The sequence below is a fragment of the Anabas testudineus genome, chromosome 21 (genome assembly GCF_900324465.2).
Source record: "Anabas testudineus chromosome 21, fAnaTes1.2, whole genome shotgun sequence".
Taxonomy (NCBI): domain Eukaryota; kingdom Metazoa; phylum Chordata; class Actinopteri; order Anabantiformes; family Anabantidae; genus Anabas; species Anabas testudineus.
In genome coordinates, this window is record NC_046629.1 from 14143577 (window position 1) to 14164066 (window position 20490).

Below are 20490 nucleotides of genomic sequence, written 5' to 3' on the forward strand. Positions count from 1 at the left end.
AACTAGTCAAGTGCAGGAGGCCTTTTGAGAAGGTAGTTACCCCACACCCAGGCTTTTATCTCCTAAAATAGCTTTGATGTTAAAATCATCTTATTCAATCTTTTTCAGGGCTTGAAGTTATAAAATGTGTATATTCAGTCAAGACTATCTGTGTTTTACATGTTTTCATGGCTGCAACACTGCAGCACACTGCTGATCATTTGTACTGACTTTATTAAAAAGGTTTATTTCTTCAGGACTGAAATGTCGTTGATAAAGTAACTACACGTGGGGCACAGTGTGCGATTCTTTTGTTTCTTTCACTGTCATACCTGTCTGTCAGACTTTCTTTAGGACACTGGGAACTCAACTTGAATTTGCACGGCGGGTGTCTGCACAGCAGGATTTTTTTAATGACTGACACACAAGCAAGTCAACGAGGTTTAAGAGGAATAGCTGTAGAAGTGTTCGCCTCAAATCCCCTAGAGAGTCTGTAACGCAACTTCTCACTGATACTCTACTTAAACCCACATAACACCCATGTACACACACACACACACACACACAAAAAGATAAACGTGTGCAACAGTACACATGGACACCTAATCCTCCTTCCCCCTCCAGTCACACACTGTATGGCTGCACACCTCTATTACAAAACAAACACTGACAACTGTCGCTGCCACTCAGCCTTACACCCTTCCTCCACACTTTACTGCTCACCTTGCCACATAGCTGAGGATGTGGGCGCGGATCACCATGCCAGCCCTACGCCGCACCTCTTCCCTCTCCTTCTCCAGCCTTTGCTCCAGGGCCTCCTTCAAGAACACCTGCGGGACGAGCAGCGCCACGGCCGACAAGGAGTGACAGAGACAGAGAGAGACACAGAGAGGATGACTGGAGGGTTGGAAGGAAACAGGATGGGTCAGTTCCTCTTCTTAGTAAGCCTATAAAAGAAGCCCCACAGAGATGTGAAGGCCCCCTGTTGTCTGTTGGCAGCCCCCTGTGCCCACTGCAGAGGAAGCTGTGATGCAGCTGAGGCTAGCAGGCTAAGTGTTCACCCTCCCTGCACAGCAAAGCAGAGCAGAGGGGAAAACTGACACCAGGACTGCAGTGTTGCTGCTAGTTCTGCTGCTGCAGAGCCTCATTGTGTTCAGGCGTCCTTCCTGACCATTTTCCTACTGCTGCTGCTGCTGCTTCTGCTACTGCTGTGCTGGTAGCTCGACTGACGTGCACAGGCAGAAGGAGAGGGAGGGCAAAGGGAGAGGTAGGGAGAGGAGGGATGGAGGGATGAGGGGGAGGGATGGTGGCTGGTGTCCAGAGAGCAAGCCACACCCCTCCTGCTCTTATGAAGGAAGGAGAAAGAGTTTAGTTAACCCTTCCCTCACTCCTGCAGACTTTTTTCAAAGTTTGTGCTATCTCTGCCTGACATTTCACCGCTTGGCAATCTAAAGGGCTTACAAGACATTAGCAAACGGTAGTAATATATTATATATATATATATATATATATATATATATATATATATGTTTATTATATATTTATGTGATAATGTGATATTTGGAGGTGTATGTGTGTGTGTGTGTGTGTGTGTGTGTGTGTGTGTGTGTGTGTGTGTTTCTGTCCCAGATGTTCCACTAATCAAAGGATCCTACAGCTGCAGCCCTGCCTGCCTGTGTAAAGTCTATGAGAGGAGGAAGCTTCCTCTTCTTCCACATCCTTCCCTCGTCTGGAAAACAAATGGCTTACACACACACACACACACACACACACACACACACACACAGCCCCCTAATTCTGGGCACACACCTCCTCAACACACATGCACATATATAAGTACGCACAGATTTTTTCTGTAGACCCCTTCTGCCACTCAGCCCCATTCTCACAACCCACACTGTATTTTTCTAAAGCCCAAAAATATTGTGCAATTCTGGAACTTTTGTTTATCCTCCTTGTGTTTTCATGGATATAAAGTGTAAAGTAAAGCACCAAAGGTGACACGAGTGCTGACACTGGATGTATTCTGTCTACCACTGTATCACACTCCAGAAACTCCAGAGAGTGTGATACATGTGTGAGAAATTGTGGTTATGCACCAGTTATGTGTTCATTAAGATCCAACATGTGGTTCACACCAATCCTTTTTTGGCCTTGATGTATATTTGAGCCGACCATATGTGAAATGACTACTGACTTTTTATTGCATGCCCACCAAACAGGGTTGAGACAAATTTGAACATATCTGATTTTTTTCCTTTCACACAAGCTGCAACTTAGAGCAGGAAGTGACAGTGGGACAAATGTGGATTTAGCTGATTTCAAGCCACAAAGTCCCCAGAAAAACATGCTATTTACGTACTCTCTGTCTCTCCCTTTCTCTCTCGGCTTTGTAGAAATAATTTATGCTGAATTTGACATGAAACTCAGAGGTTTTGTTGTCCCGATCATACAAAGCATTAAAAGTTAATCATTCAACGAGAGTGCACAGAAAAAGACAGGGCTTTCCATGGTGGAGTTGATGATTGTTTGAAATAAAGAGCCAGACAGAGAAAAAGTGAGGCAGTGAGAGATAAGCACCACTGAGAGATGTATTGCAACAGATGGAAATCATAATGCTATAATAACTTTTCTAAGATGAATGCATGAGATGAGACATTCCTGTAACCTCTGCTCAGCTGTAACATCTCATCACTGTAGTCCACCTCCAAATCACTCACCCACAGTTTAGTTCATTAAATCAGCAGCTGGGTGAGTGTCAAGAGGCTAACACTCTTCCAGCTACAACAAGGCTGCCTCTGGATTAGAGTAAGCCCCCGAATGGGCTACAGTTACAGTAACAGTTGTTGGTGTCTGTGTTTTTAGCCATGTAACTTTGTGATTGTCAACAGGAGAGCAGTATATTGACCACAACCGGCCAGAAAAAATCTTTGGGGCATGAGTCACAGTGGGGGACGTCCAAACTGTGGCACACATTAACAGCTTGGGAATGACGGCAGCTTGACTTGTTGAGAAAGAATCTGTCTCAGAAAACACAAAAATAAACCAGTCTGCTCTCAAGATTTTCTTCAGATCAGTGCATTTTTATGGCATTGTATGCCGCCTGTTTTGCAAAAGCTAGGCTTATAAACTGTGCTTTCCTTCTTACAGAAGGTGTTTTGAAAAGCATGCAGGGCTTGTATTATCACGTTGCAGGGATAGCTCCTGTTTTGGAGACAAACAGCTTTTCTGCACGTAAGTTTTTAGGTTATTGGTTCATGTTAGGAGACAAGTTCCAAAGTCAGATTAAGGGTACGGCTGGGTTGGGTGGGGGTTATGGTTACTGTAACTATCTAAGGCATCAACGTATGTCAATGATATGCCCTCCTAAGTGACAAAAACATGTTTGGGCACGAGTGTGTTATTGTGTTTGTGCGTGTGTGCTCCACCTTTGTCTTCCCCAGCTGCCACCCTTTCTTGGCTTTGTCGTGAAGTGTGAGAAGCTCTGAGCAGCACTGCTTCTCATCATCTGAGTGGTTTGTGCTCTTAAGGATCATCTTGTACCTGTGGAAATATACACAGACACCAGCATAAACACATATTTATTTACATAAACTGGAAACAAACCATTCAGTGAAAATATATCCGATCCTTTGAGCGCTTGAGAGAGATTTCTTCTCATTTACTTTGCTAGAGGTTTGGGATGTGTATGCATATTCTGTTCACCTGCTATAGAAGTCTTTAAAGGTTCTGCGGACAGGGAATCCAGCCCTGCGGATCTTCACAGTTTCCAGCATGCCAGAGTATCTCAGCTGGTTCAAGACAACATCAGGATCAAACTGGTTGGCCTTCTGTCGATGACAGACCACAAAACAATGAGATTTACATTTAGTCATTTAGATCCTTTTATCAAAAGCAATAAATTACATACAGAGCAAGCAACAAATCAGGTCAGGGAGAAGACATTTAAAGAAAAGTGCAGTGAGAGGACATCTTTCATGAGACATAAGAGATAAGGAAGAAAGTTTGGGACATTTTTTCAATTCATAACAAACTGTGGAAAAGTTGTGGAAGAAAAAATATGAAACACTGAAACATTAAAAGCTAATTCTTTTTAATGGATACAGGAACACCTTAGATTTACTCACTACATATGAGCTTACTACAGAGTCAAGTTTAACTTGAACTGAGGGTGAGTCACCTCGGGGAGAGCTATCATTTTACGCTACAATCTGGTTACTGCAAAGGAAATGCTCCACAACACAGAAAAACCCGAACAGTGTTGAGCAACCAGGGAGGCCTTTCTCTTTAGAATAATCAGCTGCATTGTTCACAGCTCAGTGTTAGCAATGGTCCTCAAGCCTGCTTATCAGAGGGGATCTGTGATGTTTGCCACCTTGACCCCTACACAGGCTGCCCGATCACTCAGAAGGTCCACACAAAGGCCACCGTCCCCCGGAGGGCATGTTGTGCTGGATAAGCCCCACACAGGACCACAGCAGTACCCAATGTGTCAGTCTAATTACAGGCTAATGCTACTATGCATGGAAACAGACACACTTAGACACAAATCCTCTTGCATGCTTGCATGTGTTCATGTGCATAATCAAGCACACACACATAAACGTGCACAGCTCTGAGCTCTGAACTCTGCTCTTTACCACAGGATTTAGGCAGCTGAAAGAGGTATGGCACATTGAGTTGTTTGAGTGAAACCAAGCTGACCCTTCCCTCAGTGACATTTATTCCAGAGAGAGGGAGAGAGAGAGAGATGGTGTATGAAAATCACACAATAATACTGTATGTGTGTGTGTGTGTGTGTGTGTTTCCATGCTTGCCATCATGTCAGAGGATTGTGCATGCCATCCTGTCATTCTGCAGGATTAACAGAGACACGGCTTGTTCAATCTTGACCAACAAAAGTCAGGTGAGCGAATGTGAGGCAGAGCCAATGAGAGGCAAGGGGGGACAGGAGGGAGAAAAGGCAGAGAAAAGGAGGAGGGTACAGAGCAGCAGGGCGAGGTGACGACAGTGCAGTTTCCATGCTAATAAGTAAGCGAGAAGATGAGGAATGACGCATAGGAGGAGTGGAAAGCAGCCCAAAAAGAGGACAATCACCACACTGTACACATGAATAAATAACAGCAACAGGGAGATTAGTATTGAATTTCAGAACAACCAATTTACCCTCACATAGAAAATGAATAAACAATAATAGCACAATAATCCAAATGATCCAATATCAGGAAGTATGTTATGGGTGGTGATTGTGGAAAAGCTTCGCAGTAATGTGGTAAAGAGTAGTGAAGGAATAGGGGGCTAGTAAATAAACATCCCGCTGTGGTCTTATCTTGGCATTCCACTGTCACGGCTGAGCATCAGCCAAGCCGCTGCAGCTGGAGCAGCCAGCAGTGACCTCTGACCTTTGGTAAAGGGGCTAAAGTAGTAGGAATGCGCTGCTACACAGTCCTTTTATTTGAAGAAGTACAAAGAGAGTCTTTGCACTGAAGCAGTAGAGCTAAATCTTTTTAACAGTAATAAACATTTGCAGCATTAACAAAGAGCAGTTAGTTTTTAAGTGGAACATTTCTGTAACTTTGCAGTGATGAGCTCCATTATACTGTGAAATGACTTTCTTCTTAGTAGGACTCATAACAGCACAGAAACAACATGACTATTACCTCCGAGCAACGGGAGCTGCGAATAACACCAAGGAGATTTAACTTTTCTAACTAGCGCTGACCTTGACAAGACCTGGCAGAGTTTCTGACATTTTTTTTTTTTTGTGTGTGTGTGAAAGGTAATTAGCATGACCTACCTTCTCCATGTTTGGTTTGATGCAGCGTACAAAAAAGGGGTTAGAGGCACTTAGTGTGGCCATCAGGGAATGGAGCGAGTCCTGAAACACACAAATAGCGGGAGGATAAAGATCAAGAAAGCAGGAAAAAGCTGGCACTTCAATCAAACATGTTCTTTTATATCTGTTTATTTGTGCTAGTGCTCAGTTTATTTTAGATTTTTTCTCAACTGTGTAACAATGCTCCAAACGCTTGTGAAATCCACATAAGTAAAATTAGAGAAGTATTTTTGAAAACTTCAACGTATTAAAAGAAAGAGAGTAAAGTTAGAGTTAAGTACATTTGTTTTTTTACTTCCCATCTCTTACATGGTATCAGTTCAGTTGTACTGAACAAAAGACACACACGCGTACAAATACACACTGTGAAGACCCTAGAACCTCGCAGGCTATATCAGCCTCGCTCTCCTCGCTGCCTCAGACAGTCTGTCTCCAGTGAGGCCTGGCCTGGCAAAGCTGAGTGTGACTGGCCCCTGGTTGGCCCCTCTCTGCCCAGCCATCAACCCTAATCCTCTGGCTTTAGGGACTGTAGGCCACGGCAGCCTGCCAAATCCTCCCTGCTCCTTCTCTCTGCACTGCAGTCAGAACATGTTAAGCTAACCCCCCCAGCTCCAGAGCAGCTCACAACCATATGTTTCATATATCCCATCACCCATCCTCCCCTGCAGATTAGATACACATACAGCATCCCGCCTCTGTCCCCATGATATCTGTCCTTCTTTTGCTCAGTGCCCCAACTCTCGTACTTATCACGCCATGACAGAGAGCAAAATGTTGGGGGGTTAAGTGATGACTATATACAGCAGAAAATGGGGAACAATCAATTCATTGTCAGTGTGATGACACAATCATAAAACCATGAGCATTAAACTGTGAGTGATATTTAGGTCATAGAAGCTTTAATCTCACCCTGAACTGAGAGCTGACGGTGGGTTTGCGTCTGGCTGTGCCCATCTTTAAGGTCTCGTCTCCATTTCTGCTGCCGACACGCTCAAACAGGTCGTAGATAAAGTCAAGCCTGCAGGTGCACAGTGGAGAACATGGCATGTGATTGTATGCAATTAAATATGTGTCGAATCATATAGGTCTGTGCTCAGCATGCAGAGGAGAGAGTGTGATATTGTCACCTGCTATCTTTGAGAATAAACAAGATGTCATCTCTAAAGGTGTCTCTGTTCTTCTCTAGGATGCCGCGCACATCGTAAAGCACCTTAAAAGGTGAAAAAAGAAAAAGAAAAAAGAGCAATGTGAACAAAACTTTTATGTCTTCAAATGATTTATGGATACGTGCTGTATATACGCTTGTGTGAACATGTGTGTATGTGATGTTATATTTACAGCTGTGCGTGTGCACTGTAGTTCAATAACCATCACCTTCTGCAATGTCAAGCCTCCAGGCCAACGGTGAACCAAGAGATTCAAACTTGAAAACGCATGTATTTATAAATCACTGTCACACCAGTTACACCCTATTCCAGTCTCTTTCGAATACATACGTTCCCTGTGTCTGCCAGTTTTTAGGTTTGTTAAGTAGAATGATGCCACACAGTTACTAGTGATGTACAGTATGAATAAAACAGATAAGGCCGGTAATAAGTTGCTTGTTTGCATTACTGCTCTGAGAAAAAACTTTTTGTATTTTACCCATGAGTTAATAAGGTGTGGTGAGTTTTTTTGTTTGTTTTTGGTCAAATTTATGTCTGACAACGATTGTTTCAACTCAAATTAACCACAGTTTTCTTGCACCATGTAGATAAGACATCTACAGAAGGATACCACTCACTAGACTCAGAACACTATTTTACATAACAGAAGAAGCTTTAAGAGAGGTGACCAAACTCTTCGGAGAGGTACACTGGAGGGACAGAGAGAGAGAGAACAACTGGCTAGCCCGCCTGTCTTCTCTGAACCAAGTCATTACCATAGCATCTCTGCCAGACTTGTGACTGAGCTGCCACACTCAGACTGAGGAGACCTTGTCTGAGGCAGGCTTCATAAGGCCAGTCTCTATCAAAGCAAATCTTTCTACTCTCGCCCCTGATCCTATCCCTCCTGCCCTCTCCACTGTCTGTGTTTGTGCATCTTTCCTGTGCATCTTTATCTGTTTTGCCTTTCCCTACACTTCTGTCAGGAGTAATCTCAGCCATCACATAAGCAAAGGAAGGAGGGGATGACAGTGAAGCAGTCTCTCCTGACTCAGGAAAAAGACAGCGGGGTGCGGCATCCTGCAGCAGATTTTTGGCAAAGAAAATCCCACTGCTCAACCAGTAACTACCTTAATTCTCCAACTCACGCATTCAAGGAGCAAAAAGAACCTGGTTTTGCTGTGTGTGTGTCTGTGTGTGTGTGTGTGTGTGTGTGTGTGTGTGTGTGTGTGTATGTATTTTACCTCTCCAGCATAGTGTTTGATGCCAAACTGGTGGTCAGTCACACGGGGCTTCACGTAATAAGGGTTTGCCTGTTGAGAAAGAGCAAAGAGACCACAGACTTTTAGAAATGGTACTTAGATTTACTTAATTAGTTAAGTAGACCTAAATCTATCCACTCTGCCCAGTCCTTCTTCTTCCTGCTCTGCTGTGCTCTTCAAAACACACTAATCAGACAGAAATTGTTAAATAGCAAAATGAGATAGAGAAATGTTTAAATAAAGGTACACTCTCCAGCCCCTTCATCTGAGTTTTTTTTTTTTTTTTTTTACATAAAAACTGTCTTATAAGTAGAGGTCGTCCTGCCTGTTGAAATTCAAATCAATGTCCAACTGAAGACATTACTCTCAGACTCCATTAACAGGTCCTTCTAGTCCATTTACCATCATGCCCTGCATTTTAACAATGGACATAATTATGACACTCGTCATTACACTTTCTATGTTAAAGCCTGTCTGTGAGACGTCAGGATAATTATTACTTATATATCTAAAAAAAACACTTAGAGGAAAACTACCTTCTTACATCCCAGCACTCTGGCTCATAGTTAACCTACTTCTGTGTTGGGTTTAAGCTCCAGAAACCCAAAACCCAGAACTAATCTAGTATCTAGAAAAGACTGCAACGGGATAAACTGGAATGTCAGTAAAAAATCAAAACACCAATAATCATTCTCCTCCTGCTTGTCACTGCTTTCACTGGGACTGTTTTATTAATCTGTTTTTCCTTGCTTCTTACTTGTCTGTTATTTATTTTAACTGTAAACAGTGCACTGCTGTAAAACAGCTTGCATGCTCAGCCACCCTACCCTGTATAAATAAAGGTGATGTGACCTTCATACCTAACGCATAGATCAGCAGCGAAGGCAGACACCTCAAGGAGAGGTCAGCCAGATCTTAGATCTCACCCTACATCTCTTGCGTGTTTTTCCATCGGCCATAGAAATCCCTGTTAGGTTTTCTGAGGACACTCTTTTCTCCTGCATACAATGCTGATCATACGGGGAGAGCGGCTGATCACATTTCAGCATTGTTGTGTTCGCATGTGAGAAGGTTTGGGGGCGTGAACAAGTGCTGCACAGACGTTCAATGCAGCACCAAAGGTAACAGGCGATTCAATGGCCAGGGTAGAGGTTTAACTCTTTGAGGTTGTCTTGAGGGGAGCGATGAAGACAATTTCACATGTGAAAGGTGTGCGTTAGTTTTCGTGTGTGCGTGTGGACTCACTGCGTGTCGGCTGTGCAGTTTCTCCAAAAGGGTGTAGTCTGTGCCTTTGGGGAAGCGACTCTCCTCATTGATAAGAGCCAACATGCCCAGCTTCTAAAGGGGAGACAAACGGAGGAGTAGAGAGGGTGAACCACACCACAGTCATGATGGGACTAGTTTTAATCCCATTGGGACACATTTGGCAGCTTTTATTGTAACAATGCATGCAATAAACAGCACAGTGGTTATTGAAATGTCTCCTTTATTTATAGAGACAGGGTTCACTGAGCAGGCACAGTGTTTGGCGGCAACAACAGCTTACTTTACATTTGAACATGTACAACGAGTCACATACCATTAAGCAATCATGCAATAGAGGGACACCAAGCAAAATCACAAGCATATGTATGGGTAAGACGGTTGTTGTGCAGTCACAAACTTTCCAAGTTTGGGATTTGAACCTTGAAACCTAACAGACACAAAGCACCTAGATATCTTAGTCTAACTCCTTTAAGGTTCTAAAGACTCTGAAGAGCATTAACCATCTCTGAAACTGTGGGGATAGAATAACACTAATTGTCTTCATGCTTCGCCTCAGACTGGTGTACATCGCCGTGTGATACAAGACCATCTAATGATAGACTGGAAAATGGGGGTCAGTGTAAGCACAGTGTGGTGTCTCGGTCAGCACGCTCTGGCTGGTGGTTAGCGGTCGATCCTGGTGGTGACTTTGTTACCTTTTCTACGAGATCCAGACACTCTGCATTATCCATCCAGTCTATGGCCTCCCACTGGATCCCCTCCCTGTGGGACAAACACGCACACATACTATGTATATGCAGTGTATAAATACAAACTAGTAGGAAGACACAACGGCTGTATTGTTCAGAACATGTGATGCAATGAGCCATGTCCAGGCTGTTGGCCCATTATACAACAAAACAACTGTCTGTGGGAGAAACTGAGGCGATTCCAAACCTCTGGCAGTTTGCCTGTATTGCTATAAGGAGGCCCAACCCCCACCGCCAGCCCTATCTGTCTGTAGGACAGTCTCTGAAACATGTACAGCCTTGGTTTCTGTTTTACATGTGTGAACCAGCATACAAGGCTGGTGTCTAGTAGTAGTGTAGTGTATTCCTAATTGTTTGAGAAATACAAAATATCTTTACCTGTTGTACTCCAGTTGCTCCAGTGAGAAGATGTGCTTGTTGAAATACTCCTGGAGTTTCTCATTGGCATAATTAATATTAAACTGTTCAAACCGGTTCACCTACAGGACAAGAGAATAATTTGAAATGTCATTTATGATCATTTCTAAATGTTAAATAAATTGCATATTAAAGTTTTTTTTATTAGAGTATTAAATTAGTTCAGTATTTAATTTGCTTATTGATTTTAGAGTTTGTCTGTTTTCTCCTCCAGGTCCCGACCTGGCAACGGAGCCATGTACAGTCTGCCTTTCTTCACAGTGCCACACTAATCTAACCTAAAATCATATTACGAATAAATTCAGAGTTTAAATAAATTATCTACAAAATGAGTTTCAGCCTTTATAACATTCTTGGCACATTTTAGGACTCTCACACCATCATTATCATCATCAGGGTCTTTGTGTAGTTCTCTGTTCATTTACCGTATTACTGTGTGTAAAAAAAATAAGTTTTCATGATGTTATTTTAAAAATTGATCTTCAAATAATTGGGTGAATTTTCACCTCAAAATTCTCAAACCCGAAGATGTCCAGGATGCCAATGGACTTGAAATTTTCTTTCCCTTTGATCTTCTGGTTGATCCTCATTATGATCCAGGAGAAACACTGAGAGTAAAGAGCCATGGCAACCGAGTCCCGGGAGTCCACTGCCTGCAAATCACGACAGAGAAAGGCAAAGGTTACCATGGATACTAAGTCAGGCATAAATAACAAGCGAAAGGAAACACTGCAGACTGTATCCTAAACACAACACACGGTATTTGATCAATTCCATCATATGAAGGTTGAAGTTTGTTTGTTAGACTGATGGTTTGGAGACAAAGGTGAGTGTCAGACAGCACTGTTTATCACCTACATAGCTTAAGAGTGGCACAAATCAAAATACTATTTAAACATCCTTTAGTTAGTAAGAGACTAAGCTTCATTATCTCTCTATTTTTTATTCATCTTGCTTTTGTCTCTCGCACCATAGAGATACCAAAGTCATACGTCCCACATGGTGATAGTGGTAGCAGCAGTGGTAGGCAAAACGCTAATTGTAATAGGGAGTTTGTTCAAACAGTACTGCACATGTACGTATTGTCATATTTAATTTTCATTTCACTGTATTTTAACTCGAAGGCACATCAAGACATGTAGAGCTGTTATATGCAAAATCTGAATCTTAGTCTGTAAGGAGTGCTATGTGATTCATTATAGAAAAAATGAGTAAGTGGACATAGACTTGATTATAGTGCCAACTTCATATGTAGAAATACTACTTCTCTGATTGATGAGGTAGCTGTAGTCATTTTTCACAGACTTAATTTACATTTAGGACCATTTCTAATCACCATTTGACGGAGCTCTGATTTTCTCCAGTTTCACTGTACAGTAGCTGCCCTTTCAGCTAGACAACATCTGTGTAGGTACATAAAAAGCTTGAGTTCGCCAGATACACTTCCTCCACAAGCATTGTGCTTGAACTGAAAACAAAACAAAAGTATGGCTGTGTGTGCTGTATTTCAGGCAACAATGCTCCTGGGCTTTTTGAGTAATCCATCATACCCAGTCACTTCTTGCAGCTAGCGGGTGTGAACAGAGTGCTGGTGGCTCCAGGATCTCCGTCACAGGGGTTAGAAGAATGGCTGTTTGTCCAGGACAAGGGGAGGGCGGGGGGGCTTGCAGGCAGTCGTGGGGTGGGTGACCCCTGGCTGCTGTGAGAAGAAGCCATTCTTACCAACTTCAGGACTGGAATAATGAACTCTATTAAGAATCCGACTGCTTCAAAGGCCAGGCAGAACAAGCAGCAGCAGGGTGACAGCACAAGGTCTTTGTCTGGTGATGAAAAGCTTTCTTGTGACTTTCATGCCCTTGTGATAATAGTAAAGGTCCCTTCTGCATATTCACTGACATTTATGCATATGAGTGGGCTGAAGGCTTGAGCTCAGCCATAAAGGATTGTGACATGTGTCAGAACGTTCCTGTGGCATGTGGTCAAAAGGATGACACATGCAGATGATTTGTCAAGTATTCACATTAATTACTGACAACGGCATGGATGTTTGAAGCGGAGCGAGGTACGAGTGAATTGGCCAACGTCCTGGTGCCAGGTTGCACTGCCTCCACAGGAGAAGACTCTCACTTCACCCCCAGTCATCGGCTCTATTGTGCTTTTGAGTCAGATCACTATCACGATGGCTTTATTGTGCCAGGAATCTGGCAGACAAAAAGCAGGAAATGGCTGGGAGTCACGCAAGGGATCTGGAGAGGCATGTGGGGGAGAGTACTGGAGAAAGGCTGTGTGTCACCAGGACAGGGGAGGGAGAAGAGCGAGGACAACAAACATGCATTTACTGTGCTGTATATGTCTGGGTCATGAGAGTATAGACTGCTAGCACCAAAACACAAAAATGTTAACTGCTTCACGACTCTGGCTGTGGGATTCCTGTCATGAGTTACAGAGGAGGGAGTGGGTTTGGATGTGTTGTTACCTGTTCCACAGTCAGGGGCGAACAGATCTCCTCTCCTCTGAGGATCATGGAGCGTTGGGTCAACACCTCCGACAGCTGGAAGGAGTCCAGCCCAAGCAATTCACTGACATTGCTGACCACTGAAACACACACACAGACAGATTTACACACATGTCTACTGTAACTAATGTGGAGCACAGACAGCTCAGGTGACACCAAGCCAATGTAAAACAACAGATACGACATATAGACTGTGATCCTATACAGTCTACTCGAAACTCTACCCTCTGAGCTGGTCTATAGTGTTCTGCAGTCACTGTAGTTCACTGGTTCTTTGGAAAAGAGGTCAGACACAGCGAACAAAGGAGCCTTGAGCTCATGTTACAGCCTGTTCGGCGCTCTGCTCAGTGCTCTGTCTGCTAGCACAATGCCAAATCAGGGGTATATGGAATACTGCACAGTGGTTCAACACCAGTTTCTAGTATCTGTTAGCCGATGAAATATCTTTGAAATAGCTACATGAGTTAGTGCCCTGTGGGACAATTTCCTTGAAAGCACTGCTCCCTTTAAACCAAGGAAAGAGGTTCATTCATTGATTTATTTCTATTTGAACTATATGATAAGTTGTATGCCTGCCTATGACTTCACCTTTCTGCATGGTTATCTGACCTTTTGCGTACTGACAACGCACAGCCCAGTTTGTTTCTAGCAAACCTCCTTGGAAATTATTTATAAATGACAATACAAAGCACTCATTTTCACATTTTTACTTATCAAGGTCCTTCAAAGTGTCAGAGTACAGTAGGCTTAAAAAGATGTGGGTAACACTTTCATCTATGTAAGTAGTAGCAGAAACCTCTCGATTCCTTCTCCTACCCCCTTTTGAAGTGATCTGAGCTCCACCAGCAGTCATGAATTCAATGTTGCCCATCTGTAGGACAGCAGACAGCAACTTGAACACATCTCTGATCTCCTCCTCAGTGAATTCCATCACTTTTAGAGCCTCCTGTAACATAACACAGACACAATTAGGCAACATGCCACTGTAAGGATAGCAGCAACATATTAAATGTGGTCTATTATGTGAGCCACAACACAACAGAATTTAAAATGTGCTGTCAGAGCCAATGCAATGATATGACGTTTGCTCTTTCCCCCAGGAAAAGCAATCAAGATGAAGGGCTATAGTGCCACCTGGAGGTGAAGTAAACAATGTACATCTAAAATCTACAGATCATGTATTCTTTCCTCCTCTTGCTCTTACCATCACGCTGTCAAAGAGCTGCTTGTCATTAAGACTGCGGTCGTGCACGCAGCCCGACTGGCTCAGATAGTGATATGACTCGGGTCCTTCAGACAGGAGATACATGTCTGCAACACAGAGAAATAAACACATTAACCAAGCCAGAGATAAGATTCAATACATTCATCCAAACAGAAAAAACAAACAAACAAAAAAACAACTGACAACAAATTTAGCTATCGGAGCTAAGAAGATATTGTCATAGTGTTGACACAAAGTTGATCACCTATCACTAAATTAATAAACCTATAACTTGCAGCCCTCTTGTAAACTGTGTAAAAACTAACCTCTGTGGTTTTTGTCTGCCCCTGCTAACAGTGCATAGAAGATGTGGTAGTTTCTCTCACCAGGATTCTGTCGAACCACACGGTTCTTAGAAAGAAAGGAACGATAGATTAAACAATTAAATAAACATTTTTTAAAAATCAAATATGTACTACTACAAGAACTTGTCAAAGAAATTTGTTACTACTGAATGTGTCAACACATGACAACATTTACCTTTTCCAGCAGATCTGACAGTTAAAAGTCAAGGAAAAATGATAGTGGCTGTGTGAACATGACGCTATGGACAACTTTCCAGAATATCTGAATAAACTTTTTAAGGATACAGTCAATGATGCAGCCTCCCTGAATGTTTCCATTCTGGGAAAAGTGGAGCTGGATAAACTTCCCAAAGCGACTGGAGTTATTGTTGTACACGGTCTTAGCATTGCCAAAGGCTTCCATTATGGGGCTGAAGAGAAAGGGAACACAACTGAATCAGCAAATGTCTTAACATAACTCTATAACATAAAAATTTAATTTAGTATTGTTAGTATTATTTAGTTTTTCCTGAATTCCTTAAGTTGCCACAGTTTGAACCCATGCAAAATAACAATAATATCTTAGATACATAGAAAAGAAACATATATATCACTCTTTAAATTAAAATGTAAATAGTTCAAGATGGCTAAAAGACAGAAAAACAATGGTCAGTACCTGCTCTGAACAAGGGCCTGCTCTACCCTGGTGGTCCTCTCTGACAGAGGAGTACCTGTTGAGTTCTGGCTCATCACTGACAGAAACTTCAGCAGCAACTTGGTGCTCTCTGTCTTGCCGGCACCACTCTCTCCACTGAAGACCCACAGTCCCACAGAGAGAAAAAGTCCCCCATTGGAGGGAAATGACACATTAAACTCATTTTAAACATGATATATATGCAAACTATTTAGCAATGAAACCTCTACAGAGCTCTTAAATGAATCCATAATTTAGATTTGTCCACACCTGATGAGAACACACTGGCTGTCGTGCCTCTTCCACAGGCAGCGGTAACACTCATTGGCCACCGCAAAGATGTGAGGAGGCAGCTCCCCCATCTGGTGTTTGCTGTATAAATCCACTGCGGCGCTGTCGTAGAGTCCTGCTATCTGCTTATAGGGATTTACAGCTGCCAGGATCGAACCTATGTTGGTCTGAAGAAAAAAAACAAGCAGAAGGACAAAGGGACGAAGGGACGAGAAGGTGTGAAAGAAAGTGGTATGTAAGAAAAATGCTTAGTATTTCTAAAAATCTAACAATTAATTTCTGCATAGAATCTGAAGCACAGTCTGTAAAACTCTTCAACAACTGCATATGGCCTAGTTTGCACTGAGTGCACAGAGGCAAGTAATATTTTAGGATCCATTTCTCCTCCTTGTGTAATGCGCTTTGGGGAAAAGTGCCTGACAAAAGTGTGTTTGTGGGTCATCATTCCACAATAATACTGTTCTGCGATGCTATGTAGACAGACCGGGTGAAGCCTCTGGGACAGGATTAGGAGATAGGATTTCCTAAAACATAGTTACCGTGTGTGTGTGGGCAATGATTATTTTAATAAAGTCCGGATAATGTTTCAAGGGAACCTCAGTGCTCTGCCATGAAAATAATCCTGGGAGTCAGACAAACAAATGCATCTGAGGTTTTGACTTCATTTCATTCTTTGCACCTGCATCTGTGCTACATCTGTTTAAGTGTTTTTTTGTGTCCCCCAGGTTCCAAATCTGTGAATACAAACATCTATTCAGATGTGAATAAAGTGCTGGCAGTAGTGAAAGTGAGTGCATTAGTGATTACAAAGTAATAGGAAGAGGTTTTTGTAGGCATGGGGAAGTGTGGGTCATGCTCTTTTGCTCAAAACACACCATATCAATGGTACAATAGATGTTCTCGCAGATTAAGACAGTGCTGGGCCTTACATAGATGTTGTCTTTCTGGTAGCGCAGAAAGAGGTTGTGCATGATGGCAGCTTCATGCAGCTCTGCCAGTGTCGACATGTCCTCCACTCCTTCGATGCTACTGGGGTGCATTGGGTACACCATCTCTCTGGTTACTTCTCCTTTCTGTAGGTAGATCACCTGCAGCAGCACAGAGACACAATATCCAAACATTTCTTAAATTTAAATTTACACTACAATGATTCATTTTTGCCTCCTTATGTAGGCAAAAGGCTACAACACATTGAAAACATTTACCTACATATATTAAAGAGTGACAATGAGGAGTAATAAGTAACAGTCCACATTTCAACGCACTTTCAATGTGTCAGTACACTGAACCAGCCAGTGACCAGAGACTCTCAGCACTCTAATGGACGAGACAGGAGATAAGTGAACAGACAAACTACAAGTATGATGGAAATAAATGTTTGGATCAATACTGATAGACAAGGTGCTGAGATTGTGGCGTCGCAGTCCATTACTGCTGGCTCTTCCGAGCATATTCAATTGTGTCCCAGCACAGAGGGCCTACATTTTTTTGTTTTGGATTGGATAATGATTTGGAATGAAGTCCTTTATGCAGTAGAGTTGATTTGGGCTGAAAATAAGAAAGTAAGAAAGTATGTGAGTCAGCTGCTTTAAGGTATCTTAATCTTAATATGTTCATTTCAGCTCTAAAAGGCAACCAGAGAATGTGGGTGTCTGCTGAGACAATAGCTCAATAACAGTGAAATAATTTGTGAGTTGCTACATGTTTTTTTTTTTTTTTGTATTAGGGTTTGTAAAACAAAAGACCTCAGGGAGAAGAGCAGTTGCAATGATGTCATTGATCGAGCAGATTTACAGCCAGATGTACAGCCCCATTCGCCTGAAACCCCACCTTCTGCTCTTGAGCAATTTGGCGCTGATTCACCAGGCAGGGCTGGTGACTAAACGACTAATAAATCAAACAGGCTTTTTAACTTGTTTTACATCCTCAATTAGCATGAGCAGTTTACATTCACTTACATCAGTCACTTAATGGGATTAAATGCCATGATCAACACCTCGGCTCTGATGGGTCAAAATGTAGTGTCATCACACAAAAACATGTTTAATTTATTTGATAATTGGCTGAAACAAGATAATACAAGATAACACAGAGTAACCAACAACTAGCAGAGACACCTCAGGTTTCACAGGAGGGACATGCTGCCCCGCTCTCGATGAGCTGCGAGCATGGAAAGCTCCTTCTCTATTGTTATTTATTCTTAATTTGTGTGCATGTGCAGATTTGCTGTCTCCACCTCATATTGTGTGGCCTCTCGGTTTCTGATCTTTAGATAACTTAGAGTTCAGATTTCACAGAGTGAGCCTCAGGGACTTTTTCTTAGCCGATACATCAGAGATACTTGAAAGAACCCCCAAGTCAGACAATCCCACATCAAAAAAAGGTTTCGCATTTTTATATATAAATCAAATGTATATATTTGTTTCCAAATAAGTTACTGACTGTGGTGTCGTGTGGATATGGCTAAAAGGATTCTTTAAGATGGAACATGAGCGCAGATAAGGTCTAGACTAATACTCATTACATGCTTACTTTCCATTTCAACCGCTACACTATGTGGTGCAGTAATGTCCTGTTAGTGTCCATTATAACAGTCAGACGTACTGGAACATTTTCCCAGTAGGGGCTGTAGACGGCCTGAGCCAACCACTGTGATAAAACACTGGGTGTGCACCGCTATTGATTTTCAACATCCAAATAAACACATGAAATCACAATTTGACTCTATGAATATTCTCTGAATTCATAATCAAGTATATTTATACTTATTTAAAGTGAATATTTTCTCTCCTCTCTGATCACAATTCAAGTCAGTGCACAGGAAAACTGTCACGTGATTATCACAGCGTCTGTTTCACATGAGATCACAGCACATCAATGTTAATGATTTGAGTGGTGTAGTGATGGCTGGGGAGCATTCAGAGCCACTTACACCAGCATGTGACTTGATTGATTACTGAAAATAATAAATAATATAATAATAAGCACTTATTGAAACTATTGCTAAAATAAAATGTATACTTTCTTTGAGTGTTGGATTGTGTGGAAGCGAGCCGGAAGATACAGCCAATTGTTACAGTTAGTTATTTCCTTTTCTTTTTTCTTTCTCCATTTATTTCTTCCTTCCTTCCTTCCTTGTCAAATAAAACGGCCTTCTCATGAACAAAATCTCATAACATTTTGCACCACAGTCTAGGCCATTATTACTGATAAGAGCAGATGTAGTGTAGATAGCGTATGTAAATAGGTTTCATTTATCTTGAAATGTGACAGTTTGTACTTCATAATAGAGGTCAATGGACAAATAATTATACTTATGATATATTATACAGAAGATAAATTGAACAGATTAAATAGAAAATAAACTATAAAGTGAAACAAATAATTTCCAGCACTATCAACTGCTTTAATGCTTTGGGTTTTTTTTTTTTTTTTAATTCAGCCTAAAAACACATAACAGTGGGACATGTCTTTGTCATGACGCTTGATGCTTTAGCAGCCGTCTGAATTTTAAACTTTCTTGCAGCTGTAATGCTCTTCCCTTTTGTTTCCTCCTCACTAAAAACCACACCCTGCTGCTGCTTTGTTCGACCAGCTCCACTGAATATTCACACATAGGCGGGTTCATGCTCACTGACTCAGTGGACGTTTTACTGGCACACACAGTCGGACCTTTAGAAATAACACACAGGCAGATACAAAATCAAGGGCTTGTGGACACAAACGCAGGCTTGTTTAACACAGTTTCTTTGCGCCATCTCTTTTTCCTTTTTTTTTAAATTTAGCCTGAATCTCTCTGTCTTACAGCGAATCCATCTGCTGCAGGGGGATTCCACCCAGACCCAGGGGACATGTGGGGGACCAAAAGCAGTTAGGCTTATTAATGGTGAACATTGATAATACAAAAACAAAGACATCTCTCACATTACTGCTTAAAAAAAAAACACAGATCTTTCTATTGATTTTCTCTATCATAACATATTGCAAAACAACAGTACTACAAGGCCTGGATAACTCCTGCAAGACAATTCTCATCTCTTTCACATAAATGAATAATTTGTTAAAAGCAACACGAAGAGTAAATAAAGACTTTGTTTATTAAGTTACTTCTTAAAATTGTCCTGAACATGAAGAAGAGAATGCTGTCACTTTGTGAGGCCTGAGAATAGTATCAAAAGAGTTGCTAATATTATCTGTGCATAAATCACACGTCTTCTAATGAATATATAATATTGTTTATTATATTAATACTGTTGTATATGATGAATATATAATATTTGATTATTAAGGCACAAAAATAGCTAACACAATCCAAAATCAGTTTATTGTTTAGTATGATTAGGATGACATCACCAGTAGCAGCAGCAGCTATTTAGTTCAGGGGGCAGGAGTTTACTTTTCTTTACATATGCACCCCTCTGGGGGCAACTCACATACTGTTAATCCAGCTGGTGCCATCTGCCCATTCAAAACACACACACACACACACACACACACACACACACACACACACAGAGTTACATGCATTCAAACACACAAAGCCACAAGGCATTTGTGTTTCGTTTCTGTTGTATTTAGTGGTTCACTCAGGTCTGTGGTGTATTGTTAGGAGACAGTGATGAATGCTGATATGATGGTTAATGTGACACTAGCCATGTCAGCCCAGACTGTGTGGCTAAAGACACTCTTAGGACTCTGCAAGCGGAGCACTCAGGCAGGGGGCTACACCTTAATGTGAGCACTGTAGCAGCAGATAATGGCAAATCGCCCCCCTCTAAGGGAAAAATA

General features: G+C 41.9%; 1 protein-coding gene across 1 annotated transcript in view; it reads right to left on the reverse strand.

Moving 5' to 3' along the window:
* myo10l3 (myosin X, like 3) overlaps positions 1 to 20490 on the reverse strand; it is a 45304-nt gene that overhangs the window by 11016 nt on the left and 13798 nt on the right. Inside the window, exons 3-22 of the mRNA XM_026376313.1 lie at positions 16632 to 16790; positions 15682 to 15869; positions 15394 to 15528; positions 15024 to 15148; positions 14914 to 14927; positions 14700 to 14784; positions 14374 to 14480; positions 13986 to 14115; positions 13131 to 13249; positions 11161 to 11307; positions 10616 to 10716; positions 10184 to 10250; positions 9468 to 9560; positions 8205 to 8273; positions 6943 to 7025; positions 6725 to 6833; positions 5777 to 5857; positions 3685 to 3809; positions 3408 to 3522; positions 703 to 809 (exon numbers count right to left, since the gene is read on the reverse strand). Of these exons, the coding sequence (XP_026232098.1) occupies positions 703 to 809; positions 3408 to 3522; positions 3685 to 3809; positions 5777 to 5857; positions 6725 to 6833; positions 6943 to 7025; positions 8205 to 8273; positions 9468 to 9560; positions 10184 to 10250; positions 10616 to 10716; positions 11161 to 11307; positions 13131 to 13249; positions 13986 to 14115; positions 14374 to 14480; positions 14700 to 14784; positions 14914 to 14927; positions 15024 to 15148; positions 15394 to 15528; positions 15682 to 15869; positions 16632 to 16790 (2159 nt within the window). The remainder of the gene's footprint in view (positions 1 to 702; positions 810 to 3407; positions 3523 to 3684; positions 3810 to 5776; positions 5858 to 6724; positions 6834 to 6942; positions 7026 to 8204; positions 8274 to 9467; positions 9561 to 10183; positions 10251 to 10615; positions 10717 to 11160; positions 11308 to 13130; positions 13250 to 13985; positions 14116 to 14373; positions 14481 to 14699; positions 14785 to 14913; positions 14928 to 15023; positions 15149 to 15393; positions 15529 to 15681; positions 15870 to 16631; positions 16791 to 20490) is intronic.